The 21,197-nt window shown below is 35.3% G+C and overlaps 3 protein-coding genes across 4 annotated transcripts; 2 read left to right on the forward strand and 1 right to left on the reverse strand.

Moving 5' to 3' along the window:
- Nucleotides 1-489: 489 nt before the first annotated feature.
- Nucleotides 490-7,384, reverse strand: LOC122007093. The gene is made up of 5 exons (XM_042562862.1): nt 7,011-7,384; nt 6,635-6,828; nt 5,445-5,766; nt 3,248-3,331; nt 490-1,080 (listed from the first exon to the last, which is right to left on the reverse strand). Exons 1-5 carry the CDS (start codon nt 7,107-7,109, stop codon nt 1,045-1,047), a joined length of 735 nt encoding a protein of 244 aa, XP_042418796.1. The 5' UTR covers nt 7,110-7,384; the 3' UTR covers nt 490-1,044.
- Nucleotides 7,385-8,745: 1,361 nt separating this feature from the next.
- On the forward strand, nt 8,746-13,346 carry LOC122007094 (zinc finger protein VAR3, chloroplastic-like). 2 transcript variants are annotated; one of them, XM_042562864.1, is made up of 6 exons: nt 8,746-9,287; nt 9,399-9,516; nt 9,716-9,999; nt 11,040-11,138; nt 11,218-12,916; nt 13,055-13,346. In XM_042562864.1, the coding sequence occupies exons 1-5, from the start codon at nt 8,836-8,838 to the stop codon at nt 12,869-12,871; spliced, it is 2,607 nt and encodes an 868-aa protein (XP_042418798.1). In that variant the 5' UTR covers nt 8,746-8,835; the 3' UTR covers nt 12,872-12,916; nt 13,055-13,346. The 2 variants fall into 2 exon arrangements, with proteins under 2 accessions (XP_042418798.1, XP_042418797.1); XM_042562863.1 differs by having other exon boundaries at nt 11,218-13,346.
- Nucleotides 13,347-17,188: 3,842 nt separating this feature from the next.
- On the forward strand, nt 17,189-18,070 carry LOC122004181 (protein LURP-one-related 8-like). The gene is made up of 2 exons (XM_042559106.1): nt 17,189-17,491; nt 17,583-18,070. The coding sequence occupies exons 1-2, from the start codon at nt 17,210-17,212 to the stop codon at nt 17,940-17,942; spliced, it is 642 nt and encodes a 213-aa protein (XP_042415040.1). The 5' UTR covers nt 17,189-17,209; the 3' UTR covers nt 17,943-18,070.
- The last annotated feature ends 3,127 nt before the right edge of the window (nt 18,071-21,197 follow it).

A 21,197-nucleotide genomic window follows, 5' to 3' on the forward strand; every position in this document is an offset into this window, starting at 1 on the left:
ATTTCTGCAATGTTAGAGTTTCTTTGATACTCTAAATGATACAATTTGATAGTCTAAATATAGTGAACATGTTAATTTTAGGAGCACTTTGTTAAGAAAATTTATAAAGTAGAAAATCATTTTATATAGATTTGCTTACAAGTGACATTAATCATCATTTTTGTACCAGTAGTCGATATTGTAGCTTTTGTTATGTATAACAAGTTGAATGTGGAATTGTTTACATACAAAGACTAATTTATTGCAATTTGTCTTTCAATGAGTTTTAAACTGCATACTTATACCTACTTGATAGTTGAGATTGATCCTAAAGCAACACTTGTTTGGATCTATTTAGAGTTTGTTTATTTTGCGGAAAAGAATTTACATGTCGATTGCTCATTCAGGTTGTTGTGAAGAAGTGGTTTTGGCTTCAAAGTCACAATACCAGTTCTTGAAGTTTTTTTTTCCTCGTGTTCTGAAATGTGCAGTAAAACTAGAAACCTTGACTGACAAAACAATATATTTTTTATTTCATCTCTTAAGAAGCTGCTATGTACAAATATATGAATTCCAACAATCTTTAACAACAATATAAGCAATGATGTTTCTACCCATTTGTATACCAACAATCTCAGAGCAAGAGAAATGAAATTTAGCAATGAAACTGGATTGACATAACCGATACTGCATACCGAGTGGATCAAAAGCCCCAAAGAATCGTAGAAGATCGTAAAACTATGGCCTGAAACACTCAACTGATGATAATCAATCCAGGTGATGTTAATGATTAGATCAAGGTATCACTCCATCTCCCTACATCCAAAATGATTTAAAGCTCCATGGTATCTGTTTCTAAAATTAGTGTTCTAGCTTTGGACACAGGATTTAGAGGCCAGAGGAAGAGCTGAAACTCCACTGAAATGCCCAAGAATCGAAAGAACAAGGACTGACGTTTGCATCCTATTGAGATAAACCATCACGCCAATGGTAATTGGGAAGCAACCAAGTCCTTGTCTAAAAGTCACCGACTCCAAAAAATTGTGAATAAGGATACACTAAAGATCATTGCAATAGGGGCTTTCTCAAAGCAATATCAGCCTGCACATATACATTTCAGTTAAATCTAGAGCATAAAGAAAAGAAGAATAGCAATACACTACTCTGTAGAATACAGAAGAGAGTTGAGCCTTGCTGCATTATTTAGTGGGTATTACATTTGTTCACTTTGAATGTTAGAATAGAATAACAAAACAACTGATTGGTCCTGAGATGTGTGGAGCTCAACACAAGAAAGAACAAATTTTAATGCATGAAAGTAACAAGAACTTTGCGATAAATAAACTGTCCATTAGAGCAAGAAAGAGAAGCCAGGAGATTAAGAACTCACTAGAAGTATATGACAAAGATATATTCCCTTAGCTTGAAAAGCACTAAGAAGTTTTATAGGGCTGGTGCACCATTTTCACAAAGCTAGAAGCAGTTCAAGTAATCTCACATGGTAAGCTCACATGGGGAAATAGGTAATGCCTCAAATAATCATAATCTTCAATTTAATGCCATGGATATGTTTGAAAGATCAGATAAGACTTGCAGATATCATAATTCCCGGTGTAAGAAATGCTCCTTAAGTTTCCAGCAAAAGAGAAGGTACAGAGTGATTACAAGACTAGGAAAAATTATATTGTGCTTCAAATGGGCCTGCAAATACTTTTCTAGTTGAACAAATTGCTACATCATTATTTGGCTTATTTTAGGCTCATAAACTATGGTTTATGAGTTCAAAAAGAGATTTGATATATCTCCATGTAATATGGTTAGATAAATGGGTTCCTCAACAGAAACAGGTGGTTATATTACAATTTTTCTTCCAAGAAAATGCATGTAATTGAAAGTAAGTTAATGATGCCCTACGCAAGAAAAGGAGAATTAAGTGTGTTTTCAATTTTCATTTTTAGTGAAAAATAGGAATAGAATAGTAAAGAAAAATTGAGAAAAAACATCATTTTTTTTAAAGTTTATTATTCCTTAATTTCTTTGGCAAATACTCTAAAAAAACTCTTATTTCTTAAGGGTTAATTGCAAAAATATCGTGAATATTGCCCTTTTAAACAAATTTACCAGATATTTCAAAATTATCAAATCTATCAGTAACCACAATTTTATTTTTATTAGTTAAATGCTGGCATTGCAGTAATCCCAGAGAGTATATTTATCAACTCAAATGCCACATCATCCCATTTATTAATTTACACTTTTATGGTAACAATACTCTTTTTTTTTTCTAGTACTCATCGCCTACATAGCACTTCTAACCCTCATGGCTAGCGTTGCTCCCCGGTCTTGATGACTTGCAACTAAATCAACCTTCCTACCTCAATTCCTCTCCCACCTCACCATAACTTGTTGCCAATGAAAAGTGCTTCCAAAGTCACTCAACATGTGTGTGATGCAGGTGAAACGGCAATGGTGACAGTGATGTTAGTAGTAGAGTCATTGAGAGCATAGCTTTTAGGCGCCACTAGAGCAGCCTTGAGTTTCAACAAGGCCTTGAAAGTTGAAACCAAAGAAAACAGCGAAAGTCAGGCTCTACTCTGTTACTTTGTGACTTCTTCACTCTTCTCAGGCTCTATCTACTCTGCAACTAATTTATACTATCTGATTGCTTCTGCTGCTTTGGTCTGTAAAGGCGAAGGAAGGGAATGTAATGCGAGGGGAGTGGAACACAACTAGTGCAGAGGGAACAAAATCACCTTGATATGATTGATAAGAAAATGAATGTAATATGCTTAGAAAAGTCATTCAAAGTATAGGAACTTGGTTAAATTTCTAGGTTGCCACAATGGTGATCAAGAAAGGCATTTCGTGAGTGAATATATATTGAAGGCACGCTAGGGATTAAATCATCACCATTGCAAGCGTGTCAAGGCCAACTATTCAGGTTAATGACATGGATCTTATACCCTCAGCACAATGCTATCTTGCTACATATGCATAAACTATTAGTCTAAGATGTTCAAGTTCACAAAAAAAAAAAAAAATAGTAGATTGATAGTTCCCTCAAGCTTAAGCTAACTTTTATCTGGTTCCAATTTGTGAGTCAGTACCATGTAAAAACAAAATATTGATTCTATGGAAGTTTTTTAAGTATTCAGTAATGAAATCCTCAACTCAGATACATCACATTTGCATGTATGGATTATATATAGAAGAATACAGCTCAACAACTAAATAAAGAAATTTCTCAAAAAGCACTTGTATGTCTAACCTGAAAAGAACCAACCAATGACGTGAGTTTTGGAGAATCATTTACTGAAGAAGAGTTACCATCATGAACAATCTGTTTTCCACCCTATCAAAAGAAATTAGCCAACAACTTAATTTATCATTATATACATTTAAAAAAAAACATACTATAAGCATAAAAGTCTCATATGAAACAAATCTAAGTGATAAGCTTTTCTTTGTATATGATATTACCAAAAAATCCTTTTATCTAATACTTAATTGCTTAAAGGACTTAACAAAAGTTTACAATTTCATGTGGAACAGATTGAGCTGATGATAAAATAAACGGAGTGGTAATCAAAACAAACAACAGTTGAATATTTATAGTGTTTCATATGAAACTTCAAAGATACAAAACAACAATCCATGGAAAATAAATAAATCCTGGAAAGTTATGTCTACCTATAAGATACTTGAAGCCATTTGTAAAATCATCTTTGAACATATCACACAAATATCTCGAGCATTCCATTCTGATATTTATGTAGATATGATAGTAGGATTATTCTAGTGACTAAATCGCCAAAAAAGGCTTCATCACATGGAACACAATTTTGTAAGAACAATAAGTATTTGCCAACTGTAATAAGTGGTGATTGACTTTTCTTTCAATTTTGAATACACTTTAATTATGAAGACATAATTTAATACGGCATAGTTGACACAAATTTTTTGTTCAAATATAATTTATTTTGAACAAAGATGCACTAGAAAATATAAATAGAGCAAAGGCTTCATTTATTTCATGAAAATCCATTCTAGAGGGAAATATTTCCAGTGGAAAATATCTTATTTTCTACTTTGTTATGCATATAAAAAATAATTGAGAAATGTTTAATAGTGTCTGGCAATGCAGATAAAAACATACAATTTGCAAACAAATCATAGTTCATCATGCGCACTACTGGCACTTCTCCATTTAAAATTATATTAGCTTTTTTACATGTAACTATACTTATTAAACTTTGTTAACTTGTATTTGAGCCACACATAGAGAAGTATATCTACATTGACTAACTTGTATTTTACTAAATTATTGGGCTATTTTTGCATAATTTCCCAGACATATAATTGTTTAAGTGTTCATTACTGACGAGTTGAGGGAGAGTGATACTGTTTTTGAGTGATTAGTTGTTTGCATAATCTATGTGGAGAACTAGTAGAGCTTGTATCAGTTTTTGTGCAAGAATCTTAGAATATTTGAGTATCAACATATTGATAATTGGAAACCAAACGACCAAAAATGCATAAACTGAGTTGATTATCTTCTCTTGTTTACTTCAGTGAAAACTAAGATGGAAGAAAGTTTTAGTCCATTGATTGGTTATGTGTCCTTGGCATAGAAAAAATATGAGAATGAAAGAAAAATAGCGAAAGAAAGCAAAGAGAAGAGAAATTAATATTTTCCCTAATTGTGTTTAGTTGTGGGGAAAGAAATAAGGAGGGAAATTAATTTTCTATTATTTTTATTGTATTTTTATTGTTTCGAAATTAAAGATTGAACTATGATGATCGAAAAGACGACAAGTGGGATCAGAGATGCAAGCAAATGCAATAGCCCAGGCAAGCTCCACACCCAATGTATGAGTTTATGACGTATATGATGACAATGTGACTACAACCAAATCATTGATGGACTATACCACCTCATGGGTACTTAATGTCATCTAACTATCAATTTTCATCATTATAATTGTGCATGTTTGTCCTGACTAATTGAGGTTAGCTCTCCCCACCCCACCCTGCAAGTAAACAAAGGAAACAATACTTTTAAGAAATTCTATATAGTTGACCTAAAAAGTTCCAGCATAGAAACACTGACAATTATACTTGACCTAAACTGAGATAAGTAAATGCCAGGATTCTTCTATGGTATCACCTAAAAGTTAACTTTAAGTAACATAGAACAAAAGTTATTCAGCACAAGTTCAATTTAAGAAACTAAAGCTATTGTTATGAAAAATGCATTGAAACCAGCCAAAGTGTAATCTGGATGATGCACCAAAAGCCTATTTTTTATAATAACATTGTTCATTTATAGACATATTTTCCAAGAAGTCTACAGTGAGATAAACAAGAATACTAGCAGAATAGAATGAATGAGCTGCATTATTTTATGATGATTTAGTAACATATGACAGCATTAAGTTGAAACAAGAAAAGAGTACAGATAATACCCTAGGATTGTGTTGCTTTTCTTGTGGGTCTTCAAAAAGAGAGGAGTAATAGGGTGGATCATAGACAGAACCTCCCAAAATTTCATCACTAGTGGAGTTTTGCCTAGCTACTCCATGTGTTGGAGGGTTCACGAAGCTATTTCTAACACTATAATCTGTATGGTATATGGAACTGTCCACTGTTGAAAGGCCCAATTTATACATCTGAATCCATAAGAATGAGGACAAAAACCTCACCAAAAAGCCAATTATTTCCATCAATAAAGCAAGTCTAAGTGAGAAGATAAGTAGCGGCCCAAACTTCTGATCAGGAGTGATATTCCTACAGAATATACATTGCAAAAGAAAAATCATGTGTCGATACCAATGCATAACGAATATAAGGTCACAAAGCCTTGATGTAAACCAATTATGATAGCTAAAATTTTTTTTTTCACCTAAAAAAGTTTGGAGTTACTAATAATTTAATGTGATTATGTGTTGCATTAATTTGTAGCATAGCATCATGCAAGATGACTGAATTTGCAACAACTATGAATAATAAATATATTGTCAAAAATAAAACATGCATCATAAGTGAAAGAGATAATTGGAGATAATGCACTAGATTTAGTTCTGGCATCATGCCATTTGAATTGTTAGTCTCTGGTGTTGCCATGTGTACATTGACCCCACACTATACCATTCTTGCTTACTTATCAATCAATTGGTCATTGTGTGAAGAAAACTCTAATAGGATCCTCAATTCAAGGCCATTAATGTAGCATATGGGATTAAGTTCCCTTCCTGGTAAAGAAGTGATGAGGCTTTCAATTTAACTTTTTTTTTTTCTTCTTCTAGCAGATCCTTTGACACAGGAAGGACTTCTTTTAGCAGGTTTAAGAACTTTGGAAGAAGTATGACTGCAGGTCAAGTAGTTACCAATTGCCAATATTACTCGATCTTCTCCGAGTAGAAAACGAGGGTGATGGCTAACTTCAATAGTGAACTCAACTTGTATTCTATGAAATTTTAGTGCAGCAATTAAGCTCTGAAGAAACCTTAAAATGGATCATGCAAGAGCTAGTCCGATATGTATTCTCTTGTAATCAACAAGTAACACAATTGAAGTTCAGATTTCAAACATCTAGCTAGACTTGCTACTACAACCTACAAACATGCGTTGTTACATAAAACCATAATGCTCTTACCATATTGTACGCGAGAAAAGTATGAACCAAGCAACGTCGAGCACAATACAGAAGAAGAGAAGCACTGCATAAGTCCTTCCCAGGCTCTGACTACTGCTCTCAATGGCAACAAGTGCGAAAAGTGCCACCACCAGATTGATCAACAAAACGCCATTGAACAATGCCCCGAGCGATCCCAACAGAGCACACCCGATCTAGTATAAAAAAAGTTAGCACATAATGGTCAAACATCATCAATCCCAATCACATTCCAAAGATTCTTCAAGTCATTCAAATAATTATAATTAATACCCCACAAATCCCAACCGAATCCTAAAAGGAAAAAAACAATGAAATAATCCTAATAATAATGGGGGCAAAACGATGAATAACTCACCTGGATATAGATGAGGACAACAGCGACGGACTGCAAACGATCGTAGTCGCGAAGCCAGGATCGAATCCGTGATCCGAGTGGCGCAGAAGGCCAGGGCATGATAAAAGAGCAATGTCCGCACAGAACGAAGGGCTCAAAAATTGAATCGAACACCTAAAACAAGAGATTGGAAAAGAGAGCAGAAACGGATGATTCTTCCAAAACTGAAGCCGATTGAATTTGATGCTTCTTGCGCCCTCGAATTCCCTTCGGTCGTTGGAGTCCGGCGAATTGGATGGCCGCGAGGTCGAACCATGAAGATCGACGAGGCATCTATTTTTGGGCGAAGAGAGCACGATTCCTGGAACTTGCAGTTCAGTCCTCACGAACGAACAACCCTTTTTATTCGATTTCACCCCCTCAGTTACTAAATTTCTATGAGCCCCACTACCTAATTGTATGCCCAGCCCGGCCCAATAGGCCTAGTCCTCACAACAAATAAATTGTATTTTTCAACCCAAAAACAAGTCCGGCCTACGACCTTTTTTAAAAAAAAAATAATCCACGTGTGCACGCTTCATCCTACCCTCCCCTGATTCGCCCGTTGGGTTCATCTGAAAATACTAACGATATATTTTTTATAACGTAGGATATATCCAAAAATTGAAATGCTAACGGTATTGCACTGGCGATCGATCTCTGCGGTCTTCACGGTTCCAACATCAAACTATGTGGCACTCATAATTTTTCTGCTCATGGATACTCAGCCCACAGCCATCTCCGATTTAGAAATTTAAGTATAGAAGAGTGATCATGATCTAAATTGAACGTAATTATTTTTTACATAAAATAAAGGACGGTATTATTCATCTTCATCAATGAAATCTTATAATATTATGAGTTGCACCATCAGTAAAGAGGGATGACCGTCGATATCACCCCCCTTGAATATGCCCTTAGCCATCTCATCTCAAATTTTCCATCAAATTTAACGTCAGCATATGCCCTAACCAAGAATTGAATAGCGATGTTTTGGAGTGTCCTGTAATGCCTCATCATTGTGTCAAGCCAGAAGCTTCGGAGCTGAGGTAAGTTTAATATACCAGTAAGAATAATATATTTCATTAATATTAGTTATCGTGCACATATACATATATAATATAATGTGTAAATATATAAAAATTATATAAAATAAATATAATTAAATAATATTATTCAATAAAAATTAGATTATTAATTATATCTTAAGTTAAGTAGTGAGAATGTCTTATATCATCCGAATAATCGATGAGATATAGAGATAGATAGATACAATTATAAATTATTTTTTTTTGAATAATTCATGAGATACAAATATATTGATGTATTGTGATATAAAAATGATAAGAAAGAGAAAAATGTAGTTAAAATTGGATAAGGAGAGAGGAGGAGAGAATAATGAAGAACATGAGGATGGAGATAGTAGAAATTTGATTATGCTGATGTGATTTGAGAAATATACGAGGTTAAAATTAAATAGAAAGATTTTGATATTTAATTGGATAAAACTTATTTTTATATAATCAACAATAATAAAAATATACCCCGGTGTATTGGGTCAATAGTTAGATCTCAGGGTTAATCAGTTTGTTAAACAAAATTTAAACTCCAAAACTTAAGTTAAATTTTTAATAAACAAATTATAAATAAATAAAATCAGATATTTTCTTTATATAACCACTCACAAGTGGCCACGTCGCCCATCCTCCGTTTTTATCCTTGACCTACCACAACACTCGATGCTCTGTTCCCCGTTGGATCACGGGTAAAACCCTCTTCCTAGGTTTTCCACGCAACTCCGACGGCGATGGGCGGCGCCTCCAGGCTCCTTCTCATCCTCAGCACACCGTTTCCTCGCCCTCCAGCCCTCCGCTTCGTCCGCCATCCCGCCTTCTCGTACGCCTCCGTTTCCTCAGTTCACTGCCGCCGTTTCCTGCCCTCCCCCGCCCGCCTTCGGCTTGGTTTCTCCTCTTCCGCTGCCTCCGTGCAGCTCCCTTACCAGGCCGCATGTGCCAGGGACGGCTTCAGTGAGACCCTGGTCTCGACGCCCACTTTCCTCGCAAATGCTTTTCACCCATGGCCGGAGTGGTCCAATCTTCTGGATTATCTGCGAAACGCTGGTTATTTTAGCAATCAGGCGCCTTTGGCCATTGGGGATGACGATGATTCGCTTGTGACCGGAGAATATTTAACAGAGGAGTTGGTGAAGACTGCCCAAGCCTGCCTTTCCTTTGCTAGAGATCGATCTCATTTTATAAGGTACTGGGCGTTAATATTTTAGTTTGCGATTACAATTTTCTCCTAGCATTTTATCACTTGCTCTGTGAAGTAAAGATCTTCTTGAATAGTGTTTAATCTCGTGTTTTTTAGGTTCCTTAACAAAAAGGATATTGAGATTATAGTGGAGAATGGCTCACCGTTCCTGTTTAAAAATGGTGCACATTCAACAAGGCGATTGCAATCATTCCTAAGGGCTGATGGAGCTGAGGTAAGTTTAACTGTGAAGGAACCAGAACATAAATTGTCATTTGGCGATTACTATTTGACATTGTCACTTGCAATTTAGATTCTCTTCCATTGAACATTATAAATGTGGCTCGTTTTTCTAAAGTAACACTTGTTTTACAAGTTATTACGGTAACTTGTTTGAGAAAATATAATGTTCTCTAATTGCTTGGATTACTCAGGCACAGGATTCTGAGGTGGCTCAAACTGTTGATATTATGAGATATTTAGTGAGCTTTGCTTGCAATATTCATGCCACTAGTGATGCAAATTCCTTAAGAAATAGAGACCTTGTTTGTGGATCTACACGAACTCTATCGGCCGAGCTAGTGAATCTGGTTGTCAATGGTCCAGGATTTGGGTTAAATGAAGCAGTTCATGGACATAATGTTATGGGACATGATCAATTCCCAAGACCTACTGGACAAAATGTCCAGATGAAAAGAGGCGACTGGATTTGTCCAAAGTAAGTTATTTTGTAACTTCAATACTTTCTACTATCTAAATATTGGCTGATTACTCGTTTGGTGCTGATATTATCCAATATTTTGTTACATTTAATATTATTTTTTTGCTATCTAAAAATTGGCTAAACTACATGTTGGAGCTGGTTTGGCAATATTTTACATGTCTAATAATACAACATGATCTGAAATATAAATGAGAGTGAGTAAATCAAAACTTGTAAATCTCATAATATAGCATGGAAATGTGTCATGACAGTCCATTTATCTAGTAAATTATTTTTTAAAAAAGGAATTACAATTTTTGGTCGTTTAAATTTGATTTCACAAAGTTTTAGTAATGTTTTGTGACTTTGTCATTTAATCTTATCTTTTCAGGAAAAGTAACTGTTTTTATCATTTCTTATTTTATATTGACATGGAATGAAAAAACCCTAGTTATGACAGAATTAAGTGGACTTAGAGAGATGTAACTCTCATGTTGTATTTAGTAGTATGGGCAGGACGCTCACCCTAGTTAACATCGGATAGACTCATATCACTTCAATAAAATCGTAACTTTTATTTGAAAATTACATTTGTCTAATTTAGTTGATTATTTTTGTGCATTTAAATTAATTTTTCTCACCAAATTCTTACATATCATCATATACCCTATTTAATAATAACCTTTTCATTTGCTTTAGTCTACCTTCATCAATCATTACAAAAAAATAAATAAATGATTTATATTCATATAGGTAGTCTCTCGTTTGCTCCATGAACTACTCCCTTTTGTTGAGCTACCGAGCAACATTTTTGCATTCTACTCTATGTAAGGGCTTTTGTTTAGCCATCATGCATCATCTAAAAAAAATATTATATTTCATTATTGTTCCCTTGTATATGATGTTTTATACAATATATATCTATTTGTATATGTAAAGGCATAAAATGATATACTTAAAATACTAATGTGAGATTAAATTTATTATACTAATGGTTCTATTACCTGATGCTGTTAACCTTGATAACTTGTTATTCTACCTCTTTTGTTATGCAGATGTACTTTCATGAACTTTGCAAGAAATGTAAGATGTCTTGAATGCAATGAATCTCGGCCAAAAAGGGTTTTGACAGGTGGAGAGTGGGAGTGTCCTCAGTAAGTTTCCCTCAAAGAAACATCCTTCTCGTCTTGACTTATCCTTGTTTTTCTGACTCCTTTCTTTCTCATATGCTAGATGTGATTTCTTCAATTATGGACGAAATATGTCATGCCTAAGGTGTGACTGCAAACGCCCTGTAGCAACCCCATTGGAGACAGAACATTCTGCTGAGCAGATCCTTAATAGAAGTGGCATTGACAAGTCTGAAATTGAGCGGAAGCTAGCTGCCAATGATGAGAAGACTGAAAGATGGTTCAATAAAATGTCCCAGTTAAATGATTCTGCAGATTTGAGTGATGCAGTAGCTGATGAAGATTTCCCCGAGATCATGCCCATGCAAAAGGGGATGAACAGATTTGTTGTCAGCACAAGAAAAACACCTCTGGAACGAAGGTTGGCTAATAACCAGAACAACGGCCGGACTAATTCAAGTTCTTCAGAGGGCAATCAACTACAGCAAGGTGCTTCAGTTGGGATGGGTTCTCATAAAACTTATGATTCTGTAATCAGTGAGACACTTGACAGGATATTTGGTCGCACCTCCACATCATCATCAGGAGAGAAGCCTGTGAGTGCAGGAGGGATTGATTCTGGATCTGGAAATAGATCCAGCTTTTCAGAATATAAGGATCAATTGGTCAACCACAGGACAGATCCTGACTATGTGCCATTTGTGCCTTTACCTGAAGATACATTTGCTAAACCTCAAAAGGGGCAATCATCAAATTCAGAAGGCCCAATTCCCATCGAGTCCAGACAGACAAGTGATTCTTTGCCAAAGGGGACTGAGAGCTCAGCTGAGGGAAAGGGAAGTGAGTATTCTGATTCTTCCAAAAGCTTTACAAAAGTTTCAGAGCTTGATAATCAGGCAAATGCAGCATATAATCAGGCAAATGCAGCATTGGACAACTTTCCAGAAATCATGCCATTGCGAAAAGGTGAGAATCGGTTTGTAGTCAGCAAAAAGAAGGACCGCTCTTTATCATCGCCACAATACAAGAGGCGGGTAGCAATGGAGCAAGCCAATAATTCAAATTTTGTTCCTTTTGTTCCTTTTCCTCCAGACTATTTTGCAAAGAAAGATAAACAGCCAGAAGTTTCTAAGCCAGTAGCTTCTGCATCTGAAGGGTCCTCGGCACTGGGCGAACACCCTCTTAGTGTGAATGAGAAGTCCAAACAGGCTGATGGAAATACAACAAATTGGTCTTCCACTCAGACTTATCATGAGTCTTCAAACATGAACTCTTCTAAAATGAACTCGAACAATTATGAAGTTAATCCGCCAAACACTAAAACTTCTTATTCAGCAGGACTGCCAAATAACTCCAGATATCCGGGTGATCATTCGTGGAACCAATATAACGGTCCCAACATTTCTGCTAGTCCTCAGCAAACAGAACTTTCTGGGAGCACCAACGAAGGCTGGAAACCAAACTTCACTGGTAAGAGTTTAGAAGGATCATGTGTCACAGAACCTGATCCTCTTGACATGTCAGAGGAGGCAAAGGCAGCAAGATGGTTTCGGAGAGCTGCTCAAATTAAGGACATCTCAGAACTCAGCAACATTCCGGATGAAGATTTTCCAGAAATAATGCCGATGAGAAAAGGGGTCAACCGATTTGTTGTAAGCAAAAGGAAGACACCATTGGAAAGGAGGTTGACATCTCCCCAATACAGAAGAAACCTTCCTATTATTAAATCTGAACCAGATAAAGATGCCAACGAATAAGCCTGCATCAAAAAATTTCTGCTCTCTTGGCAAAAAAATAATCAGGTCTCGTAAATTTTCTTTAGCATATTTTTTAGTCAGAGGATGTGCATCTGTTGTTATGGTATAAAAACTCTTAAAGTCATTAAGTGATTCAAAGGTTTCATAATTTAGTAGCTCTTACAGGGCTGCTCATATATGCAGTGTGCTGTGTAGGTTGGGCATCACTTCTTTGGTGGAACTAGCAGTAGCATAACACTCCCTTTCACTGATAGTTACATGCATAGATGTTGCTTTGATTTGAAAAGTTTTATTAGTGTTTAGTGTTATGTACTGAAGTCAACCACCTTTTTTTGGGCACTGAAGCGTATAATAATTATATGCTTGTGGTGGTTGATCTTGCAATTTGTCTGGTAATATTGTTGTAATAATTATATGTTCAGATAATAGCAGATGAAAGGGGGAAATAAAACCCCTGCCAAGAGATTTGTTTCTATCAACTGCTCATGTGGCTTGGTGAACTGTTCCCATTACCATCTCATGTCGCCATCATTTCCTAGAACATCCTCCTCGCTATTTGTCGCCACTAGTAATCTCAATCTCACATTTTCACTTTCATTCTTTTAGTAAGGCTTATATAAACAAGCCAAGTGCAGTCAAATTTTAGGTTGTTCAAGTTCAAAGTTATTATAGTTTTCCGTTCAAGTTGCTTGGTTGTTTATAATTTTTATATGTTTTTATAAATTTTGTTCATAGCTGTTAACAAGCTAAATAAATTTATTTATTTTTATTGTTGAATGAATATTAAAGTTGTTTACTTGAATTCATTAGTAATCCTGCTTTCAAATGGTCAGACCTGTACCATTTTTGATGGGATAATGTTGATTATGTATCATTTTCTCTCCACTATTATTGTCTTTTATGGCTTCTTCCGAATGGTAAACATTAAAAGATATTATATTTTAGGACAACTGATAAGGCAAGACATGATGACCTTGAATTGAGTTGACTCGGAAAAATTCCTTCATCGGGAAGTAATATCCGTTGACTTACACGTTGCAAACTATCGTTTTTTTTTTGGCCCTTTTCTATTTCCGTCTAACCTATCAAAAAAAATTCCAATAAAAGGTAATTTGTTCAAATATATTCGATGAATTAATACATGTAGATCCAAATTTAGTTTAGAATTAGAAAACTTTCTCTACTAGTTTAAGAGCTAAAAATCCATAATGTCTTTAGTGTGTTTATTTTTTTTTGGTAATTCTTGCGTTTAATTTTTTAAATTGATTAATCCTGGAAATGAACGACTTGATTTTATGAAAGTTTTTTTTATCCGACATTAAGATAAATTTTAAAAATGTTAAGTGGCTCAACAATCGTAGTTAGGTTTGTTGGAATTAATCAGGTTAGATAAATGCTTCTAATGGAAATTGATCTTAGGTGCTCCTATTAGTATCATCAGAAGATTATAATGTTTATAGTTTTTTCTAATGCCACTTGTTCAGAAGGTTATAATATTTATAGTTTTTTTAGTTGACATCAAGTATTTAATTTACATTGATCAACTTATAGTGATTAATTTTGAATGACCGATTCGATCCTATGTAAATTTTTTATCAGTATCGGAATAATCGAGAAGTGCTCGTAGTGGATAATCTATCAGCTCAATTGACTTATTAGAAAGGTTTTCTAGGTCAATTATTTATTAAAAAAAATTTATCTGTAAATTTATTGAAACTGAAACCCAACTCTTAATGTATTATTGTCCCTCAGGCATAATGCTTTTTGTTTGAATTTAGTATTAGCTAACTCAACCACTTAAATTGAATGCAAGTCTAGGTATGTAGGACATATGTATACATGTAAAAAAAAAAAAAACCTAATCGAGCAACCTTCACAAGAAGTGATTTGGTTGGCTAGAAAACGAAAGGCAAGGTCTTACTTTGCCATGTGACTTCTGGGTCCGGATTGAATTGTGCCCGTAAGCATGGCCCCTTTGAGAACCAAACCCTGTGCAATCGAATGTAACCCTAGCCCTTGTTTAAATCATTAGCCATAACTTTCATTGCTAAAGATCAAACGACATTGCATTGTTTGCCTTGTGCTCTTGTCCCCTCACTTGGATTTCTCCAATGTGTTGTGTTTGTATACCGAACTACATGATCACTAATGCTTTTTAATTTTTAGGGTTAGTCACTTGTCCAAGATCAAACTAGGGAACTTTTAAGCTACTATATGTAATTTTTTTACCAATATTTTTTAATGCTCTTAATAAAAAAAATATTTATTATTGTAATAAATTATTAATATATTGCATATTAATAAGAAAATTTCCAATTTTCCTTCAAATTTCTTCAATATCCTCATTGTTAAAATACTCTAGTAAAGTTCTAGTGCCATGATATAAAATATAAGGGGGTTTTTGCAAAAGTATTAAAGTTAAAATTCTTGGAAAATTTTTCATGTTTGCTCTTGTATTTTTGTCTATTTAGCAAACTATTCCCACTTCAAAAAGTATCTTACAAATTGACACGACAAAACTCAAATATATAACAAATATTAATAAAGTTAATGTCTTATAATTTGATTTTTTTTTAGATAGTTTAAATAATCCTTCTAAAATTATTAATTTTAAAAAATATATCACTTTCCTCGAACAAGCTCTCATATATAGTAATATATACTATCTCAAAGGTATTTTATTACCGACTTATAATTAACAACTAAGAGCTAATTTAGCACGCGATCATGCACCAATCAATCAATCAAAACGCTACTACCATTGCAAATTAAATAATCAAAGATAAACATCCCTAACCAAGATTATTATTATATTTAGATTAATACTAATCTCAATCATTAGTTAATACTTATGTTTTCATCCCTATCTTAATTAAAATAGTCCAAAACTTGCCATCAATTATGACCCTTTCAACTCAACTAAGCCATTGAAAAACCTTTCGCTTTCTACCCTAAACTCCACTAGCCACACTATTTCACTGAATGAGACGATAGCATAGCGCGAACATGTAGCATCTTTTTCTTAGGGTCGAAATCCATTGAGTATAAACAACTTTTTCAGTGGTTGAAGAATTGGGGTTTATCGAATTGAAAGTGAGTTTACATCTTGGTTATAGCTTAATGGCTCGATGTCTCATCAGTGTCTCATCGGGTCGGTTTCGTCTTAACAATGTCATTGATTAGTCGATACAAAGTTAGATATTTTTTTTCCTCTTAAATGCAACTAAGGGAGCGAAGTTCATCCCCAACAACTTTAGAGGTAAAAAAATACAAAATTTACCCATTTTTAATCAACCCAATAATTTAATACTTAATCAAAACAGGGTTCGTAGCTTTTTTTATTCCATTAAAAGCCCAAATTTTCAAAGTTAAGCCACCTCGTGACACCATCAATTACAATTAAATATTTGTGTAAGTTTTTTATTCGTTGTGCACATTTTTGTGCAAGTAAACATGAAATTAAATTTTTTTATCTGCGATTTGACCACTAAATTGGATAAGTTCAAACCTAATAAAACAAACACTATTTCTGGGCCTCATTGAAATAAATGTAAAATAAAATAGTTAATTGTCAAATCCAACCAAGAAACATGGGGCAAAAATAGGAGACGGATCCTTTATCTGCAAAGGCTACACCAATTCATGATCCAATCTCTTTGTCCCGGTTCAGGAGCGGATCAAGATAAGAGGATCAGAAGATCCGATCCCCAAAAATACAGACAACAGATGAAGAGGATTATTCATTTTATTGATTAATTTATTTTGATGGACTCCATTACTTAGATAAACAAAATCTATCATAGTCCATCAATCATAAGTAATAGATCATCCTTTAATCCGTAAATTATGAACCAGAGGATCTCACTTAGAAAATACACTCCAAATTATATAAATGAGCGTCTTCTTTCAAAAAATAAAATAAAATAAAATAAAAAGACTCTCCAAATTTTATTCTAAGAATATTCTTGGTGTCAAAAGAAAGAAGAAATTTGACCCGAGACGTCATATGTTAACCATTAGATTATCCTTAGTGATAATAATTATTGATAATTATTATAATATATAGAAGATATTAAATAGCTTCTATAACGTATAAAAGTTACTTCGTAGATGTTATAATTATTTTTAAATAATTTTAGTATTTATAATTTAGAATTTAGGATTTGGAGTTTAGGATTTAAGTATAATATTTTGATTCTTTAATTGAGCATATTATTTTTCAAATTACTGTTGAATAGCTGCCTTTCCGAGGGGTATTTATGTCCATTAAATGTCTATATATATGAGCACCGCTTGCCTTCTCTAATTAAACCGCACTCCCAAATTCGCCAGCGGACGATGACAAAGATCCACCCAAACACCTCCGTGCGATCCGCAGAGCTGCCGTGCCTACCTGAAGCTTTCTCCGACGTCGGCCGGAGTAGTTGCGACGGTGGCAGCACTGGCAGCGTAGTGCTGACGGTGTGGCGGAAGTCGCTCGTGTTGAGCTGCAGCGGGTTCACGGTCTTCGACGCGAACGGCGACTTGGTCTTCCGAGTCGACAGCTACGGGTCGGGGCGCCCCGGAGAGCTCGTCCTCATGGACGCCGCCGGAAATCCGCTGCTCACCCTCCGGCGAAAGGTGCGTTTTTGTAGGAGTCCGTCAGCGAGTTGACTCGGCGAGCTCGGAATCGGATCGCCTGACTCTGTTTTCTTTTTTAACCGACTCGCAGAAGCTGAGCCTGAGCCTCGCCGACACGTGGCAGATATACAACGGGGAGGAGGCCGTCGGGCCGCAGCTGGCGGCTGTGAAGCAGCACGTGAGCCTGCGGCACTCAAAGGTGCTCGCGCACGTGAGCGCGGGGGGCGGCGGCGGGTACGTGGTGGAGGGGTCGTACGGGCGGCGGAGCTGCAGCCTCTACGACGAGCGGCGGCGGCCCCTGGCGGACGTCCGGCGGAAGGAGGCGGTCGGCGGAGTGGAGTTCGGCGGCGAGGTGTTCCGACTCGTCGTGCACTCGCCGGCGGACCACGACGCCCGCCTCGCCATGGCCGTCGTCATCGTGCTCGACCAAATGTTTGAATCAAGATCTTAATTCACAACTTTATAATGAAATTTATTTTTTTTTATTTAATTTAGAAGGTGTTTAGAAGGCAAAGCAAGGCGATTAGTTGTAGATAAATTGATTCATAATTTTTCAATAAAATTTTGGAATAAAATCTTGGATTTATTTTGGATAGATCAATCATATTGATCGATTTAGAGCTTGTTTCATTTTAAAACCTTGCAAGTTAATTAGTGAACACAAAGAGCAATTAGATCTGAAAGTTCTCTTCAATAATATTTTTTTTCCACCCAAGGTAGAATTTTATTTTTATCTTTTAAGTGTGTTTGAGTTTTGTGAGGTTATTCACATCCTTTGATTGCGCGTTTCATTTAAATTTTTTTTTTTACAAATTCGTTAAAGATGAGAATCAAATCGTGGATGCTTAAGTGATAATCTGGATGTCCTATCACTACACCATGATCTCGGGAGCGAATTTGATTACAAAGAATACCTAGAAACACTTGATTTGGATTCGATTATAATTATCAATCGGTTAGAAGACTTCTAATAACGATAAGATGTCGCTCGGAATGTTTTTAATAGGCCAAAGGACGTGAGATCACACTTTGTGATATTAAGAATTACATCGAATAGTCCATAACTTGTCCTTTAGAAGAGTTCTAGTATTGCATCATTATTGAGACTTATCCTATTGCCTCGTTTAAAGAGGTGGATTGAACCCTAAATATATCCCACATAATGAAATAGAAGGATCAGAGCACCCGTATCGATCTCCATACCCATTCTGAACCCTATTCTTACTTTTTTGGCCTCCGACCATTCAATCACCATCTACAAAGACAACTACATCCATGTCTAGTTGATTCTTCGTTTGAAACCATATTTTTAAAAATAAATTAGGTTCAAATGAACATTTGTATTTTAGGATATGAGGCTAAACCACGTTAACAACTAAGCGTTAGTCGCTTACGGTGAACTGAATTATGCACCCGAGCATTATCACTAACTAGATCACTAGAGAACAGAGGAGAATTATATTGAAGGAAGAGAGGGGGATTGCTCTTTGTTAGATTCTTTACCTGTTGTAGAAGAGCCTCTATTTATAAGCTCTAAATTGTTTCTATTTTAGGCAATGCAGTTGTCATTTTAGTTTCGAGTTTTAGGTAGTAAAACACAAATGACAAAGCACAAGAGAAAGAACCTCCATCATGTTGCTTAAAGGATAAATAAGAGGACGAGAATTCAAATTCTAACGAGTGATAAAACATTTAATGAAACACAATATAGAACTTATACTTGTAAGATTTTTAAATTATGATTCAATGTAAATCAATTCGATTGTATTTTTATTTGAATTGGAGCCAATTTTATCTAGTTTTCTTTTACTTGTTGTTTTCAATGGAACTACCCCACAAAATAGAAAGATGCTAGCGCAATTGAGCAATGGAAATAATGGTGCATGTTGCGGCACAGTAGTAAGGTCAGCCTTTAGCTCAGAGAGGGCCTGAGAAGTTGTGAGTGACGGCCCCACCAGGCCACTGAATTGAGTGCTAACACAACTAGAAACTTCGCCACCATACATTTTAAAAAAGAAGATTGATTCGGGGATGAGGGTCTCATCAAAGATAGATTAAAATAAAGAAGATTCATTAATATGAAAGGTAAAATTCAAGAGGGTATTTAAGTCCGAAGAGTAGACTGGTTATGGTCTAGCAGATCGAGTGCTATTGAACGGATCAGTACTGTCGAGTGAATGATACAATTTGAGAGAAAAATAAATTGGATCTATCTCGATCGAGTAAATTATCCTATGACCACAAAAGAAGATAAGTACTCATTAGTATCACCGACCGGGTACCACGTTTGGTCAGACGAAAATAACTAAGAACAATCAAGAAGTTCTCAAAGGGACGAGCTAGGAGGTTTAATGATACTGATGAGCAAGAGAAGTCTAACCTAGCGAACGTCAGTCGGTCGAGTATAATCTCATTGAATATTTTATCATATCTTTTTGAGAGTTCGTGTCGCTGACAGTAAAACATATCCAATAAATAAATTGTACTTTAATTAGAAACTTTCATGCGGTTACATCATATGATTATATGACTGCTTAAGAATAATGTCAGAGATATTTTTTGATCACTCTCTTCTTAAGACATTTAGGAGGACGTACCTATACCTTGAGATATGTGTACGAGTATCATATTGACACTATAAAAAAGGGTTCATTATCGGAAAAGATATGCACAATTTAATCTTTTATATCTACAAGATAAGTTATAAAAATTTATTTAATTTTAGTCCAACGATTTTTCTAAAAATTAGATACGAGATAATCTAAAATAATATTTATATCTCTAACCACCCATAACAAATCCGGCCTTAGTACTACCATGATTACATCGCGGGAACCCCCAGGGGCTGGATCAGTTGGTAAGTGGCTGGGATGTTTGCACCATGATGTAACGGTTCGAGTGTCGACGGTTGCAATATGGGATAATATCCCCGTCTGCCGGCTTAAAAGCCTCGAACCCCAGCCACTTGTCAACCCAGCATTCACCCTGATTAACCCTCCTCCTACATCACTGTGGGGCAGGCGTAGGGGGCCGTCGGAGCGACAGATTCCACCTTTTTTGCACCATGATTACATCGCGGGAGCCAACAAGCATGTGTACCGTATTCTTCTTTATAGCTTTGAGGAGCATAATCATTGAAGGTGACAGCCAATCGTATAATAATTCAAGGATAGAATATATAGAGACTTATAACTCCCAATTGATAATAATTTTTTTAAGAGATATATATATTATATAAAAGAAGAAAGATGATATTGTCAATGTTTTAAAAATGATTATTTGAGGGTATAGAAAATAGCTTCTTCAATAATCTATATTTATTATGATGGTGTGGTGTATTATAATAAGTTGACTCGTGTATAAATACGATTTATGCATATCAAATACTAGATTAGTAGGGGCAAAATTTGCCAAATGATTAATATAAAATTTATAATCGACAAAAATTTCTAGTTCGACATGTTAAATAACTTTTATTCAATCATTTGAATAATACAAAGGTCCAAACTGTTATATAAAGAGGTTCTGACTAAGAACAAAACGAACTAGAAGCAAAGAAATCAGACCACCTCATTCTCCTCTTCCTTTCTCTATATTAAACACTCTGCCCGACGAATTCTATTGGTAGTGTTCGGGTACGAATTCAATTCGTCGCAATCACTAGTACTTGATTATATTTGCAGTGTGTTATTATATCTTAGGAAAT

The sequence above is a fragment of the Zingiber officinale genome, chromosome 7B (genome assembly GCF_018446385.1).
Source record: "Zingiber officinale cultivar Zhangliang chromosome 7B, Zo_v1.1, whole genome shotgun sequence".
Taxonomy (NCBI): Eukaryota; Viridiplantae; Streptophyta; class Magnoliopsida; order Zingiberales; family Zingiberaceae; genus Zingiber; species Zingiber officinale.